General features: G+C 42.3%; 1 protein-coding gene across 2 annotated transcripts in view; it reads left to right on the forward strand.

Annotated features, from left to right (window-relative positions):
- The window catches only part of PREX2 (phosphatidylinositol-3,4,5-trisphosphate dependent Rac exchange factor 2), a 302,468-nt gene that overhangs the window by 166,896 nt on the left and 119,227 nt on the right, over positions 1–16,345 (forward strand). For both annotated transcript variants that reach the window (XM_027561133.1, XM_027561132.1), the window contains exons 24-25: positions 6,548–6,767; positions 7,315–7,522. In XM_027561133.1, the coding sequence (XP_027416934.1) occupies positions 6,548–6,767; positions 7,315–7,522 (428 nt within the window). The remainder of the gene's footprint in view (positions 1–6,547; positions 6,768–7,314; positions 7,523–16,345) is intronic.

Consider the following 16,345-nt stretch of genomic DNA (forward strand, 5'->3'; position numbering starts at 1 on the left):
AAATAAAATGTATCCTTAGAAACTAAAATCTCAAAGAGGCTGGCTTTCCCTTATTGTTTTGACTCAAAATTTTAGGTTTTAAAAATAGAAGCAGGTTGATATTTTAGTTTCCATTGCCAGGCTGCTGCCATCAGATTTGAGTTTTTGGCCAGTGGTACAGGCCACAGATGTTCAGACCTTGCTGGGGACCCGAGTGAACCCTAAGCTGGGGTTTAATCCCCATGGGGCAGGAAGTGTGGGTGATGGATCCAGACGCAAAAGTATGCGCTGTTTGGAGGAATGCCGCTCAGTCTGTATTGGCCTGAGAATCTGTAAAAATTCTGGATTCCCTTTCCTGTTTCCAAATAATTCCATAATTGGGCTTATTTTTGGCAATGGGAATACTTCTTCTATATATTTAATGAGCTTTCAAGAGATAGTTCCTGTTTACACAAAAATACTGTCTGTAGGGGCAGGAGTTGTATCTCTAGCACAACCCAGGATCATGCATAGATGCTTCTCTTTGTGTTTTTGTGTGAATGAATGATTAAAATGAAAGAAGGAGAGAGAAGGCTAACTGCCTATTACAGTGGATGCTGTGACATAATGAAATTGATCTCCATGCTTTTGTGTGTGCCTTGGCAGCCTGATCTAAGGTATTTATCCTGCGACTCCAGTGGGAAAGAACTTTTGAGTGAAAGTTTGCATCTGGCCTTAAATTCTGTGTCTTTCCGAGATAAGTCACAGTTTCTTTAGTAATAAAGAGAGAGTAATAGATCTCTATTGACTAGAGATTTGCATGCATGAAGTCACTTCAGCCGTGTCCAACTCTTTGCAACCCTATGAACCATAGCTGGCGAGTCTCCTCTGTCTATAGGATTCTCCAGGCAAGAAGACTGAGGTGGGTTGCCATGCTCCCCTCCAGGGGATCTTCCTGACACAGGGATCGAAGCCGTGTGTCTTACATCTGCCTTCACTGGCAGGCAGGTTCTTTATTGCTAGCGCCACCTGAGAAACCCTCAGTCAGTTTAGCTCAGTCGATCAGTCATGTCTGACTATTTGTGACCCTGTGAATTGCAGCACGCCAGGCTTCCCTATCCATCACCAACTCCCAGAGTTCACTCAGACTCACGTCCATTGAGTCAGTGATGCCATCCAGCCATCTCATCCTCTGTCATCCCCTTCTCCTCCTGCCCGCAATCCCTCCCAGGATCAGGGTCTTTTCCAGTGAGTCAACTCTTCACATGAGGTGGCCAAAGTATTGGAGTTTCAGCTTTAGCATCAGTCCTTCCAATGAACACCCAGGACTGATCTCTTTTAAAATGGACTGGTTGGATCTCCTTGCAGTCCAAGGGACTCTCAAGAGTCTTCTGCAACATCACAGTTCAAAAGCATCAATTCTTTGGTGCTCAGCTTTCTTCACAGTCCAACTCTCACATCCATACATGACCACTGGAAAAACCATAGCCTTGACTAGACAGACCTTTGTTTGCAAGGTAATGTCTCTGCTTTTGAATATGCTATCTAGGTTGGTCATAACTTTCCTTCCAAGGAGTAAACGTCTTTTAATTTCATGGCTGTAGTCACCATCTGCAGTGATTTTGAAGCCCCAAAAAATAAAGTCTGACACTGTTTCCACTGTTTCCCCATCTATTTCCCATGAAGTGATGGGACCAGATGCCATGATCTTCGTTTTCTGAATGCTGAGCTTTAAGCCAACTTTTTCACTCTCCTCTTTCACTTTCATCAAGAGGCCCTTTAGTTCCTCTTCACTTTCTGCCATAAGGGTGGTGTCATCTGCATATCTGAGGTTATTGATATTTCTCCCAGCAATCTTGATTCCAGCTTGTGCTTCTTCCAGCCCAGCATTTCTCATGATGTACTCTGCATATAAGTTAAATAAGCAGGGTGACAATATACAGCCTTCACGTACTCCTTTTCCTATTTGGGATCAGTCTGTTGTTCCATGTCCAGTTCTAACTGTTGCTTCCTGACCTGCATATAGGTTTCTCAAGAGGCAGGTCAGGTGTTCTGGTATTCCCATCTCTTTCAGAATTTTCCACAGTTTATTGTGATCCACACAATCAAAGGTTTTGGCATAGTCAATAAAGCAGAAATAGCTGTTTTTCTGGAACTCTCTTGCTTTTTCCATGATCCATCAGATGTTGGCAATTTGATCTCTGGTTCCTCTGCCTTTTCTAAAACCAGCTTGAACATCTGGAAGTTCACAGTTCATGTGTTGCTGAAGCCTGGCTTGGAGAATTTTGAGCATTACTTTACTAGCATGTGAGATGAATGTAATTGTGCAGTATTTTGAGCATTCTTTGGCATTGCCTTTCTTTGGGATTGGAATGTAAACTGACCTTTTCCAGTCCTGTGGCCACTGCTGAGTTTCCCAAATTTGCTGGCATATTGAGTGCAGCACTTTCACAGCATCATTTTTTAGGATTTGAAATAGCTCAACTGGAATTCCATCACCTCCACTAGCTTTGTTCGTATGATGCTTTCTAAGACCCACTTGACTTCGCATTTCAGGATGTCTGGCTCTAGGTGAGTGATCATACCATCGTGATGATCTTGGTCATGAAGATCTTTTTTGTACAGTTCTTCTGTGTATTCTTACCACGTCTTCTTAATATCTTCTGCTTCTGTTAGGTCCATACCATTTCTGTCCTTTATCAAGCCCATCTTTGCATGAAATGTTCCCTTGGTATCTCTAATTTTCCTGAAGAGATCTCTAGTCTTTCCCATTCTGTTGTTTTCCTCTATTTCTTTGCACTGATTGCTGAGGAAGGCTTTCTTATCTCTCCTTAGAGAAGGCTTGTCGTAGAAGCCCTGCTGCTGCTGCTGCTAAGTCGCTTCAGTCGTGTTCGACTCTGTGTGACCCCATAGACGGCAGCCCACCAGGCCCCGCAGTCCCTGGGATTCTCTAGGCAAGAACACTGGAGTGGGTTGCCATTTCCTCCTCCAATGCATGAAAGTGAAAAGTGAAAGTGAAGTCGCTCAGTCGTGTCCGACTCCTAGCGACCCCATGGACTGCAGCCTACCAGGCTCTGAGGAGCCTCTCAGTCCATGGAATTTTCCAGGCAAGAGTACAGGAGTGGGTTGCCATTTCCTTCTCCAGGGGATCTTCCCAACCCAGGGATTGAACCCAGGTCTCCCACACTGCAGGCAGACACTTTACCGTCTGAGCCACCAGCAAAGCCTTCAGAGATTAATAGATTGATTAATTCTTAGGACTTCCTTGGTAGTCCAGTAGCTGAAACTCCATGCTCCCAATACAGGAGGCCCAGGTTCAATCCCTGGTCAGGGAACTAGAACCCACCTGCCACAACTTAGAGTTCGTGTGCCACAACTTAAAGAAAAAAAATAATAATAGGTACTGCATGCCTCAACTAAAGATTCCACATGCTGCAGCTAACAGACCCAGCACAGCCAAATAAATAAATAAATATTTTTAAAAACAGATCAAGAATTCTCTAAATGCCTTTCTGTCTTTCAGTGTTTAGACTATTTTCACTATACTGTGCTGTCCTTAGTCGCTCAGTCATGTCCAACTCTTTGTGACCCCATGGACTGTACCCAGGCTCCTCTGTCCATGGAATTCTCCAGTCAAGAAGACTGGAGTGGGTTGCCTTGCCCTCTTCCAGGGGTTCTTCCCAACCAAGGGATTGAACCCAGGTCTCCTGCATTGCAGACGGATTCTTTACCATCTGAGCCACCAGGGAAGCTCAAGAATACTGGAGTAGGTAGCCTATCCATTCTCCAGGGGACCTTCCCGACCCAGGAATTGAACCAGGGACTCCTGCATTGTGGGGGGATTCTTCACCAGCTGAGTTACCAGGGAAGTCCCATTTTTCACTATATCAGTTCAGTTCAGTTCAGTCGCTCAGTCGTGTCTGACTCTTTGCGACCCCATGAATCACAGCATGCCACGCCTCCCTGTCCATCACAAACTCCCGGAGTTCACTCAGACTCACGTCCATTGAATCAGTGATGCCATCCAGCCATCTCATCCTCTGTCGTCCCCTTCTCCTCCTGCCCCCAATCCCTCCCAGCATCAGAGTCTTTTCCAATGAGTCAACTCTTTGCATGAGGTGGCCAAAGTACTGGAGTTTCAGCTTTAGCATCATTCCTTCCAAAGAAATGCCAGGGCTGATCTCCTTCAGAATGGACGGGTTGGATCCCCTTGCAGTCCAAGGGCCTCTCAAGAGTCTTCTCCAACACCACAGTTCAAAAGCATCAATTCTTTGGTGCTCAGCCTTCTTCACAGTCCAACTCTCACATCCATACATGACCACAGGAAAAACCATAGCCTTGACTAGACGGACCTTTGTTGGCAAAGTAATGTCTCTGCTTTTCAATATGCTATCTAGGTTGGGCATAACTTTCCTTCCAAGGAGTAAGCGTCTTTTAATTTCATAGCTGCAGTCACCATCTGCAGTGATTTTGGAGCCCAGAAAAATAAAGTCTGACACTGTTTCCACTGTTTCCCCATCTATTTCCCATGAAGTGATGGGACCGGATGCCATGATCTTCGTTTTCTGAATGCTGAGCTTTAAGCCAACTTTTTCACTCTCCACTTTCACTTTCATATCATTATCAAATATGTTAATAATTTGTTAATAGATTCCTGCATTTTAGTCCAGTTCCATTCAGAGTTCTACTATGTGCTAGCACTTTGCTAAGCTTCGTAGCTTCTGACATATGATTTGAAAGCGTAGTTTAATATATACATAAGATAGATCATATTCTAATAGTGAGCTTATAAGATGTGATTTTTGATGTCACATCTTTATTCTTGAATTTAACCTAGAAAAGTTGCTAAGTCCATTTCCTCCTCCAGAAGATCTTCCTGACCCAGGGATTGAACCCTTGTTTCTTATGTCTCCTGCATTGACAGGTGTGTTCTTTACCGCTAGCACCACCTCGGAAGCCCTTCAGTTTTGGGGATGACATACCCTGTGGCCTAGGTGGTGAAGAACCTGCCTGCAATGGGTTTGACCTGGATTTGATCCCTGGGTTGGGAAGATCCTTTGGAGGAGGAAATGGCAACCCATTTCAGCATTCTTGCCTGGAGAATCCCCATGGACAGAGCAGCCTGATGGGCTACTGTCCGTGGGGTCACAAAGAGTCAGAGACGACTGAGTGACTAAGCACACACACGCAACTGAAACATAGGGAGCTGGTGGCTCTCGGTCCTTTGCTTCTGAAACTATAACCTATCTCTGTGAGATGCTTTGTTTGTGGTACAGAAGACAGATGTCAGCATCAGCCTCGTGCAGTTCACATCTGCTCAGGGAGAGGGAAATAAGAAAGTTATTCATAACTATAAGGGGGAGTGACAGAGTGCTGTAACCTAACACCCAACACCAGAAAAACTGAACTTCGACTGGCACTCAAGGAACGTCTCTTAATTTCACAGAACTCGAAAGTACATAGGAGGAAGTTTGGAAATGAAGGAAGAATATTCTAGTGACATTGAACAGTTTGTACCAGGATCTCCAGAGAGTAGACAGTGTGGGAGAGGAACTGAGTGCAAGCCAGAGGAGCAAAGGGAAGAGAGCTTGAGAGAGACAACCCGGGTATGGATCAGACTGTAGGTGGCCGTGTAGACCATGGCGGGCTTCCCCAGTGGTGCTAGTGGTGAAGAACCTGCCTGTCGATGTAGGAGACATAAGCCAATTGAACCTGCCAATGTGGGTTCTATTCCTGGGTTGGGAAGATCCCCTGGAGGAAGGCATGGCAACCCACTCCAGTATTCTTGCCTGGAGAATCCTATAGACAGAAAAGCCTGGTGGACTATAGTTCATATAGTCACAAAGATTCAGAGTGGACTGAATGACAGCACACACGTAAACCATGGCACGTCTAGACCATGGATGAATTGCAAAGTTTTAAGTTGTTAAGTGGCTATCTGAGGAAGCTGTGTAAATTCCTTGAGCATCGCTTTATTCTCAATGGCATAGAAGCAGAGTCCACACCAGTCTTCAGGCTGATCCTGACCCAAGGCTCAGCAGGGATTAGTAGAAACCATGGAAGGTACAGTCTGTTCTGCCTCAGGGGTACCACCACAGAGCTTTGCTGTCTAGCCTGTTCACAGACTCAGGTCTGGGTCAGCTTTCTCATAGTGTTTGGAACAATCTTCTTCTACCCTTGACCTGACAGCTACCCTATTCTTCCAGCTTGCCTCGCTTTAAATATTGTGTTCCTATCTTGGTGTCCTAGGACGCTGATTCGATTTCTCTCTCTGACTCTCAGCTGCTAGGGGCCTGTGGATTTGAGTCCTACTAAGTGGTATTGATCACTTAAATTCATTTCTTTTACCGCTTACCTTGCAGTCAGAGTTTCAAAGGCATTCATTGCATTTGCTGCCTCTGTGGCTTTGCTTTTCTAAGAATGTGTAGGTTTTAAAGTAATGGCTTAATTTCTAACAACTTATAATTTATTTCACCCATTCCAGTTGACATGATGTAATTTTCTTTTGACTTTGCTGTGGATAACAGGAGTGAAATGTTTGATTATCACAGCATGTTTAACTGCTTTCTCTTTCTTCTTTCATTTACAGTTTTCTCGTGTACTAAAGAATAGAGCCTGGCCCACCTTTAAACAGGCCAAATCTAGAATCTCCCCTCTGCACAGCAGTGACTTCTGCCCTACCAACTGCCATGTCAATGTGATGGAAGTTTCTTATCCCAAAACATCAACATCCCTGGGGAGTGCATTTGGCGTTCAGTTGGATAGTAGGAAGCATAATTCTCATGATAAAGAAAATAAATCTGAACAAGGTAGGTTAGCTTTTTAAACTTTATCAAATTATGACAAGTAACTTAGGCAGTCATAACTATTCCTGCATCCCTGGAATTGAATAGATTCCTGGCATGTCAGAAAGTCTGAACTAAAGGATTCCTCACTCTAGTCATTTGGATAATTATGCATAAGTGTCTGTAGGATGAAAGTGGACTTATGCATTTTGTATTACTTTTCCTTCAAAAAGAATGATTGTTTTTGGCTTCCTTATATGTCTGATAAGCACAGCTCATCTTGCTGTGAAATCTTTCATCTGAAATGGCCCTGTGACTATGAGAAAAATATAGGAGGAGCAGCTGCAAGAAAAGCAGAGTACCATCCCATGCCATCAGAGTGGGCCGTGGGATTGAACTGTATCCTAATTTTGAATCTCAACTCCCTGTAAGCTTTAATTCTTGAATTAAATTTAGCATTGGATTGGCATTTTATTTTTTGTAAGGTTGGGCATCTAAAATGGATTACACTGGATTGCTACTGTAAGCTAAAGGTATTAGTTGTTACTATAGAATGATTTTAACTCCTCAGGAAAACTAAGCCCTATGGTGTACATTCAACATACGATCACAACCATGGCAGCCCCTTCAGGTCTGTCTCTGGGACAGCAAGATGGACATGGCCTCCGGTATTTGTTGAAAGAAGAAGACTTAGAAACCCAGGATATCTATCAGAAACTTCTGGGCAAACTTCAGACTGCACTGAAGGAGGTGGAGATGTGTGTTTGTCAAATAGATGAGTAAGTATTTTATTTACTGACTTTTTAAATGTTCCTGATAAAATAGCTGTAGGAAATGGGACTCTTGAACATCCATTATTCTTTGTAGTGTTTGAAAATACAGGAATTTTTGCTGACCTTTTAGGTCCTCTTCATTCCGTCACCTTAAAAACGATGTGGTTGTTGTTAAAACAATGTAAGTCGCTAAGTGGTGTCTGACTCTTTGTGACCCCATCAACTGCAGCATTCCAGGCCCCCTGTCCCTCACTATTTCCCAGAGTTTGCCCAAGTCCATGTCCATTGAATCAAAACATGTCAATTCTGTTGACCTATGTTTTAAGGAAGCATTTAGTACCAGAGAATAACAGACCATCTTACCTGCCTCCTGAGAAATCTGCATGCAGGTCAAGAAGCAACAGTTAGAACTGGACATGGAACAACAGACTGGTTCCAAATTGGTAAAGGAGGACATCAAGGCTGCATATTGTCACCATGCTTATTTAACTTATATGCAGAGTACATCATACAAAATGAAGGGCTGGATGAAGCATAAGCTGGAATTAAGATTACTGGGAGAAATATCAATAGCCTCAGACATGCAGATGACACCACCCTTATGGCAGAAAGTGAGGAAGAACTAAAGAGCCTCTTGATGAAAGTGAAAGAGGAGAGTGAAAAAGTTGGCTTAATAGCAAACAAAGCAACTGACAAAGAATTAACCTCAAAAATATACAGGCAGCTCATGCAGCTCAATACCAGAAAAATAAATGACCCAATCAAAAAATGGGCCAAAGAATTAAACAGACATTTCTCCAAAGAAGACATACAGATGGCTAACAAACACATGAAAAGATGTTCAACATCACTCATTATTAGAGAAATGCAAATCAAAACTACAATGAGGTACTATCTTATACCAGTCAGAATGGCTGCTATCAAAAAGTCTACAAACAATAAATGCTGGAGAGGGTGTGGAGAAAAGGGAACCCTCTTACACTGTTGGTGGGAACGTAAACTAGTACAGCCACTATGGAAAACAGTGTGGAGATTCCTTAAAAAACTGGAAATAGAACTGCCATATGACCCAGCAATCCCACTGCTGGGCATACACACTAAGGAAACCAGAATTGAAAGAGACACATGTACCCCAATGTTCATTGCAGCACTGTTTATAATAGCCAGAACATGGAAGCAGCCTAGATGTCCATCAGCAGATGAATGGATAAGAAAGCTGTGGTACATGTACACAATGGAATATTACTCAGCCATTAAAAAGAATACATTTGAATCAGTTCTAAAGAGGTGGATGAAACTGGAGCCTATTATAAGAATGAAAGTAAGTCAAAAAGAAAAACACTGATACAGCATATTAATGCATATGTATGGAAGTTAGAAAGATGGTAACAATGACCCTATATGTGAGACAGCAAAAGAGACACAGATATAAAGAGTAGACTTTTGGACTCTTTGAGAGAAGGCGAGGGTCGGATGATTTGAGAGAATAGCATTGAAATATGTGTATTACCATATGTGAAATAGATCACCAGTCCAAGTTTGATGCGTGAAACAGGGCACTCAAAGCCAGTGCACTGGGACAACCCTGAGGGATGGGATGGGAAGGAAGGGGGGAGGGGGGCTCAAGATGAGGGAAACACGTACACCCATGACTGACTCATGTCCACGTATGGCAAAAACCACTACAATGTTGTAAAGTAATTAACTTGCAATTAAAATAAATACATTAAAAAAAAAAAACCTCAAAATTCAGAAAAGTTAAATCACGGCATCTGGTCCAATCACTTCATAGCAAATAGATGGGGAAACAATAGAAACAGTGAGAGACTTTATTTTGGGGGGCTCCAAAATCACTGAAGATGGTGACTGCAGCCATGAAATGAAAAGATGCTTGCTCTTTGGAAGAAAAGCTATGATCAACCTAGACAGCATATTAAAAAGCCAGAGATATTACTTTGCCAACAAAGGTCCATCTTGTCAAAGCTATGGTTTTTCCAGTGGTCATATATGGATGTGAGAGTTGGACTATAAAGAAAGCTGAGGGCCGAAGAATTGATGCTTTTGAACTGTGGTGTTGGAGAAGACTCTTGAGAGTCCCTTGGACTGCAAGGAGATCCAACCAGTCTATCCTAAAGGAATCAGTCCTGTATATTCATTGGAAGGACTGATGTTGAAGCTGAAACTCCAATACTTGGGCCACCTGATGCGAAGAACTGACTCACTAGAAAAGACCCTGATGTTGGGAAAGGTTGAAGGCGGGAGGAGAAGGGGACGACCGAGGATGATATGGTTGGATGGCATCACTGACTCGATGGACATGAGTTTGAGTAAGCTCCGGGAGTTGGTGGTGGACAGGGAGGCCTGGTGTGCTGCAGTCCATGGGATCGCAAAGAGTCGGCATGACTGAGTGACTGAACTGAACTTAGTACCAGAGAGGAGAATAAAATTCTTTCATCCAGAAAACCCTGAGTTTCAATGTGCAAATGTTCGATTGAACAATATGATTGGAAGAGTACAAACTGTGTATAGGGAATTGCTTGTATCTGTTACAGACAAGAACACAATATTTGGTGGATAGGCACTCGATAGATGTTATGGAAAAATGTAAAATATACTGAATCTTTAACATGTTAAATGAGTAAAAATAAAAGTCTGTAACCCTAGGAATGACCAACACCTGTTTTTCTCTTCTGATTGAATTATTGGTTTACTGAGGAATTATCCAAATCTCTGTGCCAGTAATTTGGAATTTTTAAAAAAATTAAGAACAGAGAAGAAGAAGGAGTTGAATAATATTCTTCCAAAGAGGTCAACTCTGATTCTCATTCCAGAATTTGATGGTTGGAGAACTGCCTGAACTCTATAGGAAATTGGCTATGTCATGGGTGTGATTATGATCACATCTAGTCTAGGAAATACAGGACTTTACGAGTTCACTTCCTCATGTACAGAATGGGGTGAATAATAACAAAGTGTTGATTTATGGTGAAAATTATAAAAATGAATACAAAGAGCAATCAGCCTAGTGCTTGACATGCTTGCTTATCATTTAGGAGCCTGAAATTGTTGAATATATCCTAATGGGTAGAATCTGAAGACTATCAGGACCATTTTCCTCTTTTTATTGTACTCTCTATGGAGTTGCAGATTTAGATTAGTATCAAATGTGTATTATTTAGTTCACACACATCTTCCCTACTTCCATGGATAATTCACATTTGACTTAAAATATTTAAAACTTACTCTAAGGCTCTGTTGTAATTAGACTAATGAAATTTTAACTGACACTTTCTCTTGCTTTACACATCTTTGAAATTTAGAGATGAAAACCACTATATTAGATGCATCATATTTCTAAGATTATCTCTTAATTTATTAAAAAAATTTTTTAATTATTTATTTTTGGCTGTGCTCTGTCTTCATTGCTGTGTGTGCAGGCTTTCTCTAGTTGTGGCAAGTGAGCAGGGGTTACTCTTTTATCGTGGAGCACAGACTCTAGGGCACAGGCTCAGCTGTTCTGCCACAAGTGGAATCTTCCCAGACCAGGGATCAAACCTGTGTCCTCTGCATTGGCAGGTGGATTCTTAACCACAGGACCACAAGGGAGATCCTAAAATTACATTTTGATAGTTACTATTTACTGTGCTATTGCTTTCTGACATTTTTATGAATTAATTTAGAAATGAAATTCTGTTTTCCTTTGTCTAAAATACACTAGTTTTTACAATTACTTTTATCACTTGGTATATTGTGACCATGGCAGTTATAGACAAGTTAAACAGCTTGAGATTACTGAGAGAACAGGTGGTTATTTTTAAGCAATTATATGATATTTGGAATTGTTTTAGAATGACAGTGTGACAGAGAAGTTAATATTTTAGGACGTTATATTTTTCCTTAATAAATTGATTTTATTATTAATATATATGTTATACTCTATTTTAGAAGCCAGTCTCTTTTTTTCCCCTGAAGTATTTAGAAAGTTCAGGAGGAAGACTTTTTATTAATAAGGCAATAGATAGTAGCATTCATGTATCTGAGATCTCAAAGGGATTTTAGGAGAGCATCTGGACCAATCCCACACTTCCAGTTAAACCAAGAGTTATTACTCCTCCTTTTCAGAGGAGTCCTTTGTCAATGGTAGGATTCTTGATGTACCTGAGTGAACGCTGCCTTGTAGACTGGATTTCTAATGCACTGACTACCCAGCACTTCTGGCAGTTGTCCAGATTTTGTCTGTCTTTGTTAGTTTATTGAATTTTTTTTACAAGTTCAGCTAAAGTAGATATACTTTCAAGAAAATGGTTAGAGCCAAGGGGCTTCCTGTACTTGGTTTAAAATGTTTATATATTTAAAGCACTAATTTCTGAAAGAGGGTTAAACTATTTTTATTTACCAAACTACCTACCTAAACTGTTTACCTATTTTTACTTGTTATTCTGAAAGCCTTCACCAACTGTGCATGTTTACTAGGAAAGTGAAGTGAAATGAGCCAGTGATATGAGCAACTTCCTTGGTCTTGTCTGTGTGCACCATATGATTTAATTCCGCTCAGTCATGTCCAACTCTTTGCGACCCCATGGACAGTAGCCTATCAGGCTCCTCCATCCATGGGATTTTCCAGGCAAGAGTGCTGGAGTGGATTGCCATTTCCTTCTCCAGGGGATCTTCCCAACCCAGGAATCGAACCCGGGTCCCCTGCATTGCAGGCAGACGCTTTACCATCTGAGCCACCAGGGAAGCCCAAATATAAATATGTTTCACCATAATTCAGTGTGTAACCTGATCACTTTAAAATAGTTCAGTCATCCAAGTGCCTGGAGTCCCCATTGCATCATTCACAGATGCTGCAGTGGAGCTTGACAAATCATTTAAAAAGATAGTTACCAAACAATTTTCTCACCATGTAGAAATTATTCTCTGCAGAGTGAAGAAGCAGATCTCAGATGCTCTGCCAAGTTTTTAGGAGAATTAAAACCTCAAAGCACCTCACTGCTCGCCTTTCTAGAAGTCATTCATTCCTGTGAAAGGACCTGGTGCTGAGCCTGTCTAATCGTGAAGTCTGGGTTTCATGTCTCTTGGAAACATGTCTTTTGACATGACGTGTAGGCATTCCTCTAAATCCTCCTACCTTGTTCAAATCCAAAGATAGAACTAGAGACAGATTTGCTGTCTAGTAACAGGAAGTAAGGTGATGTTATGAATTTCATCAAGACTTGGTGATTCTTGTTCCGTTTTGGGAAGCTAATGAAAGATTGTTGCTGAACCATGAAAGACGCTGGGACTCTTGGCCTCTGGAAGAGAAGAATTCAATCTGGGGCCAGAGACAAGGCTTGATTGCTCAGAGCTTTTGTGTAATAAAGTTTTATTAAAGTATAAAAGAGACAGAGAAAGCTTCTGACACACACATCAGAAGGGGGCAGAAAGAGTGCCCCCCTTGCTGGTGTTAGCAATGGAGTTGTATACTTTTAATTAGTTATTACAATGAATCAAAAGAATGTCTCAAGTTTGTGAAAATTTTACCAGACCCACTCCCACAATTTACATTTTAGGATAACAAGATTAGAATTTAACAATAGAAAGATCCTCCAGACCCACTCCCATAATACATTCTAAGGTATCAGGATTAGTCAGAAGGTTTTCAGGAAGGAGAAACTGTCCTACAGCCAGATACATTGTTGTTGTATAATCCCTAGTACAGGGTTTAAACTGAGTTGTGTAATTGACTAAGGACGCTGTGAAAGTGCTGCACTCAATATGCCAGCAAATTTGGAAAACTCAGCAGTGGCCACAGGACTGGAAAAGGTCAGTTTACATTCCAATCCCAAAGAAAGGCAATGCCAAAGAATGCTCAAACTACCGCACAATTGCACTCATCTCACACGCTAGTAAAGTAATGCTCAAAACTCTCCAAGCCAGGCTTCAGCAATACGTGAACGGTGAACTTTCAGATGTTCAAGCTGGTTTTAGAAAAGGCAGAGGAACCAGAGACCAAATTGCCAACATCCGCTGGATCATCGAAAAAGCAAGAGAGTTCCAGAAAAACATCTATTTCTGCTTTATTGACTATGCCAAAGCCTTTGACTGTGTAGATCACAATAAACTGTGGAAAACTGTGAAAGAGATGGGAATACCAGACCACCTGACCTGCCTCTTGAGAAACCTGTATGCAGGTCAGGAGGCAACAGTTAGAACTGGACATGGAACAACAGACTGGTTCCAACTAGGAAAAGGAGTACGTCAAGGCTGTATATTGTCACCCTGCTTATTTAACTTGTATGCAGAGTACATCATGAGAAACGCTGGGCTAGAAGAAGCACAAGCTGGAATCAAGATTGCCGGGAGAAATATCAATAACCTCAGATATGCAGATGACACCACCCTTATGGCAGAAAGTGAAGAGGAACTAAAAAGCCTCTTGATGAAAGTGAAACAGGAGAGTGAAAAAGTTGGCTTAAAGCTCAACATTCAGAAAACTAAGATCATGGTATCTGGTCCCATCACTTCATGGGAAGTAGATGGGGAAACAGTGGAAACAGTGTGAGACTTTATTTTTGGGGGCTCCAAAATCACTGCAGATGGTGACTGCAGCCATGAAATTAAAAGACGCTTACTCCTTGGAAGAAAAGTTATGACCAACCTAGACAGCATATTGAAAAGCAGAGACATTACTTTGCCAACAAAGGTCCATCTAGTCAAGGCTATGGTTTTTCCTGTGGTCATGTATGGATGTGAGTGTTGGACTGTGAAGAAAGCTGAGCGCCAAAGAATTGATGCTTTTGAACTGTGGTGTTGGAGAAGACTCTTGAGAGTCCCTTGGACTGCAAGGAGATCCAACCAGTCCATTCTGAAGGAGATCAGCCCTGGCATTTCTTTGAAAGGAATGATGCTAAAGCTGAAACTCCAGTACTTTGGCCACCTCATGCGAAGAGTTGACTCACTGGAAAAGGCTCTGATGCTGGGAGGGATTGGGGGCAGGAAGAGAAGGGGACAACAGAGTATGAGATGGCTGGATGGCATCACTGACTCGATGGACGTGAGTCTGAGTGAACTCCGGGAGTTTGTGATGGACAGGGAGTCCTGGCATGCTGCGATTCATGGGGTCACAAAGAGTCGGACACGACTGAGCAACTGAACTGAAAGGAATATAGAGGGAAAAAAAAAAAAAAATTTGTCCTTTTCTCCTCCTTGAGAATTCCAGGCCCCTATCTCTACTTTGAGAGCCTCAGACCCCTTTCTCCTCCTTGGGGATCCTGGACTTCTTATCATTCTGCCTAGGAATTAACTCTCTCACTAAGTACTTTTGCCCTTTAATGGGCTATTTTCTAGTTAATGACACTTAGGTACTAGACATAAGTAAAGGGAAAAATATTTCGTGGAGAGTACAAAAATTTGACGGGATTTTAAAATTCAGACTTTGTGTATTCTTACAGGAAGAAAATGCATAAAGAGTATTGAGGGCTGGTGAAGATACAAAATTTGAGAACAGACTTCATTTTCCAAGTGTCTGGGGCCCCATAGTTGAGTGATGAACAAAACGCATTATTGAGGACAGTTATCGACCTGGAGATTACAGATAAGAACGTCAAGCCTAGTGATTGAATTATCTTTTAGGTTTTTGCAAGCATTTTGCTAGTTAATGTAAAAAAGTAGGCACAGTTTCATAAAAGCTAATGTGTGTTAGCTCACTGGTCACAGTTATATGATTAAATGAAATGAAAGTCGCTCTCAGTCGTGTCCGACTCTTTGCGATCCCATGTACAGTATAGTCCATGGAATTCTCCAGGCCAGAATACTGTCACAGAATACTGTCACAGAAAACTGTGAACGTTTCCCTTCTTTAGGACATCTTCCCAACCCAGGGATCGAACCTAGATCTCCTGCATTGCAGGCGGATTCTTTACCAACTGAACTATCAGGGAAGCCTGATATAGGGAAGTTATATGATTACATGTAATGATTTCTTCTCACAGTCTGTCTGTGAGTTGGGTTATGAAACACTGGCTGTATCACAGACTCCTCAAACTTAAATTTGTTTCTGAACCTCATATCTATTTTGACCCCTCCCTCATCAAGGTTGTCCCCCTTCTCGGGAAAGTATTCTCCATCCCTTCCATTTGTGAAGCCAGAGTCTAGGTATCCTCTGTGATTCATTTCTTTCCTTTTGCTTCACCTCCAGCACCTTATCAGGTTCTGTCAGTTGTACCTGAGAACCTATCCACCCCATCACCTTACACTGGGTAACCATCATTCCCTCCCTAGTACTCGGTATAGAACTTTCCAGCTGCGTCTCTCCATCTGGTACATTCTACATTAGGCAGATGCCAGAGGAATCTGTACAGGTAGATTTTGCTGTTTGCTTAAAACCACTTAATGACACTGAAGTGCAAGTAGAAGACTAGGAGATGTGTTACTGTGGCCTGCACATCCCAACATGATTTGTCCCTGCCCTCCCCTGCCCCCCCCCCCCACCAAAAAAAAAACTTACTTCCCTGAGCTCCTGTTGCATTAGCCTCTTTCTGATCCCAGAACATGATGCACCTCTGCCTGGGCAGCCTTGCTTCTAAAGCCAGCATGCCTGACTTTCTAGGCACTCAAGTGTTAGGCTGGTGGCCAATCTGTGGAGAGATGGTGCCTTCTTGCCTCTGTGTGTGTGTGTGTGTGTGTGCGCGCGCGCGCACGCGCGCGCGCGCACTAAGGTCGCTTCAGTCATGTCTGTCTTTTTGCGGCCCCATGGACTATAGCCTGCCAGGTTCCTCTGTCCATGGAATTTTCCAGGTCAGAATACTGGAATGGGTTGCCATGCCTCCTCCAGGGGAATCTTCCCAA

Source organism: Bos indicus x Bos taurus, chromosome 14 (assembly GCF_003369695.1).
Source record: "Bos indicus x Bos taurus breed Angus x Brahman F1 hybrid chromosome 14, Bos_hybrid_MaternalHap_v2.0, whole genome shotgun sequence".
In the NCBI taxonomy this organism is placed as follows: Eukaryota; Metazoa; Chordata; class Mammalia; order Artiodactyla; family Bovidae; genus Bos; species Bos indicus x Bos taurus.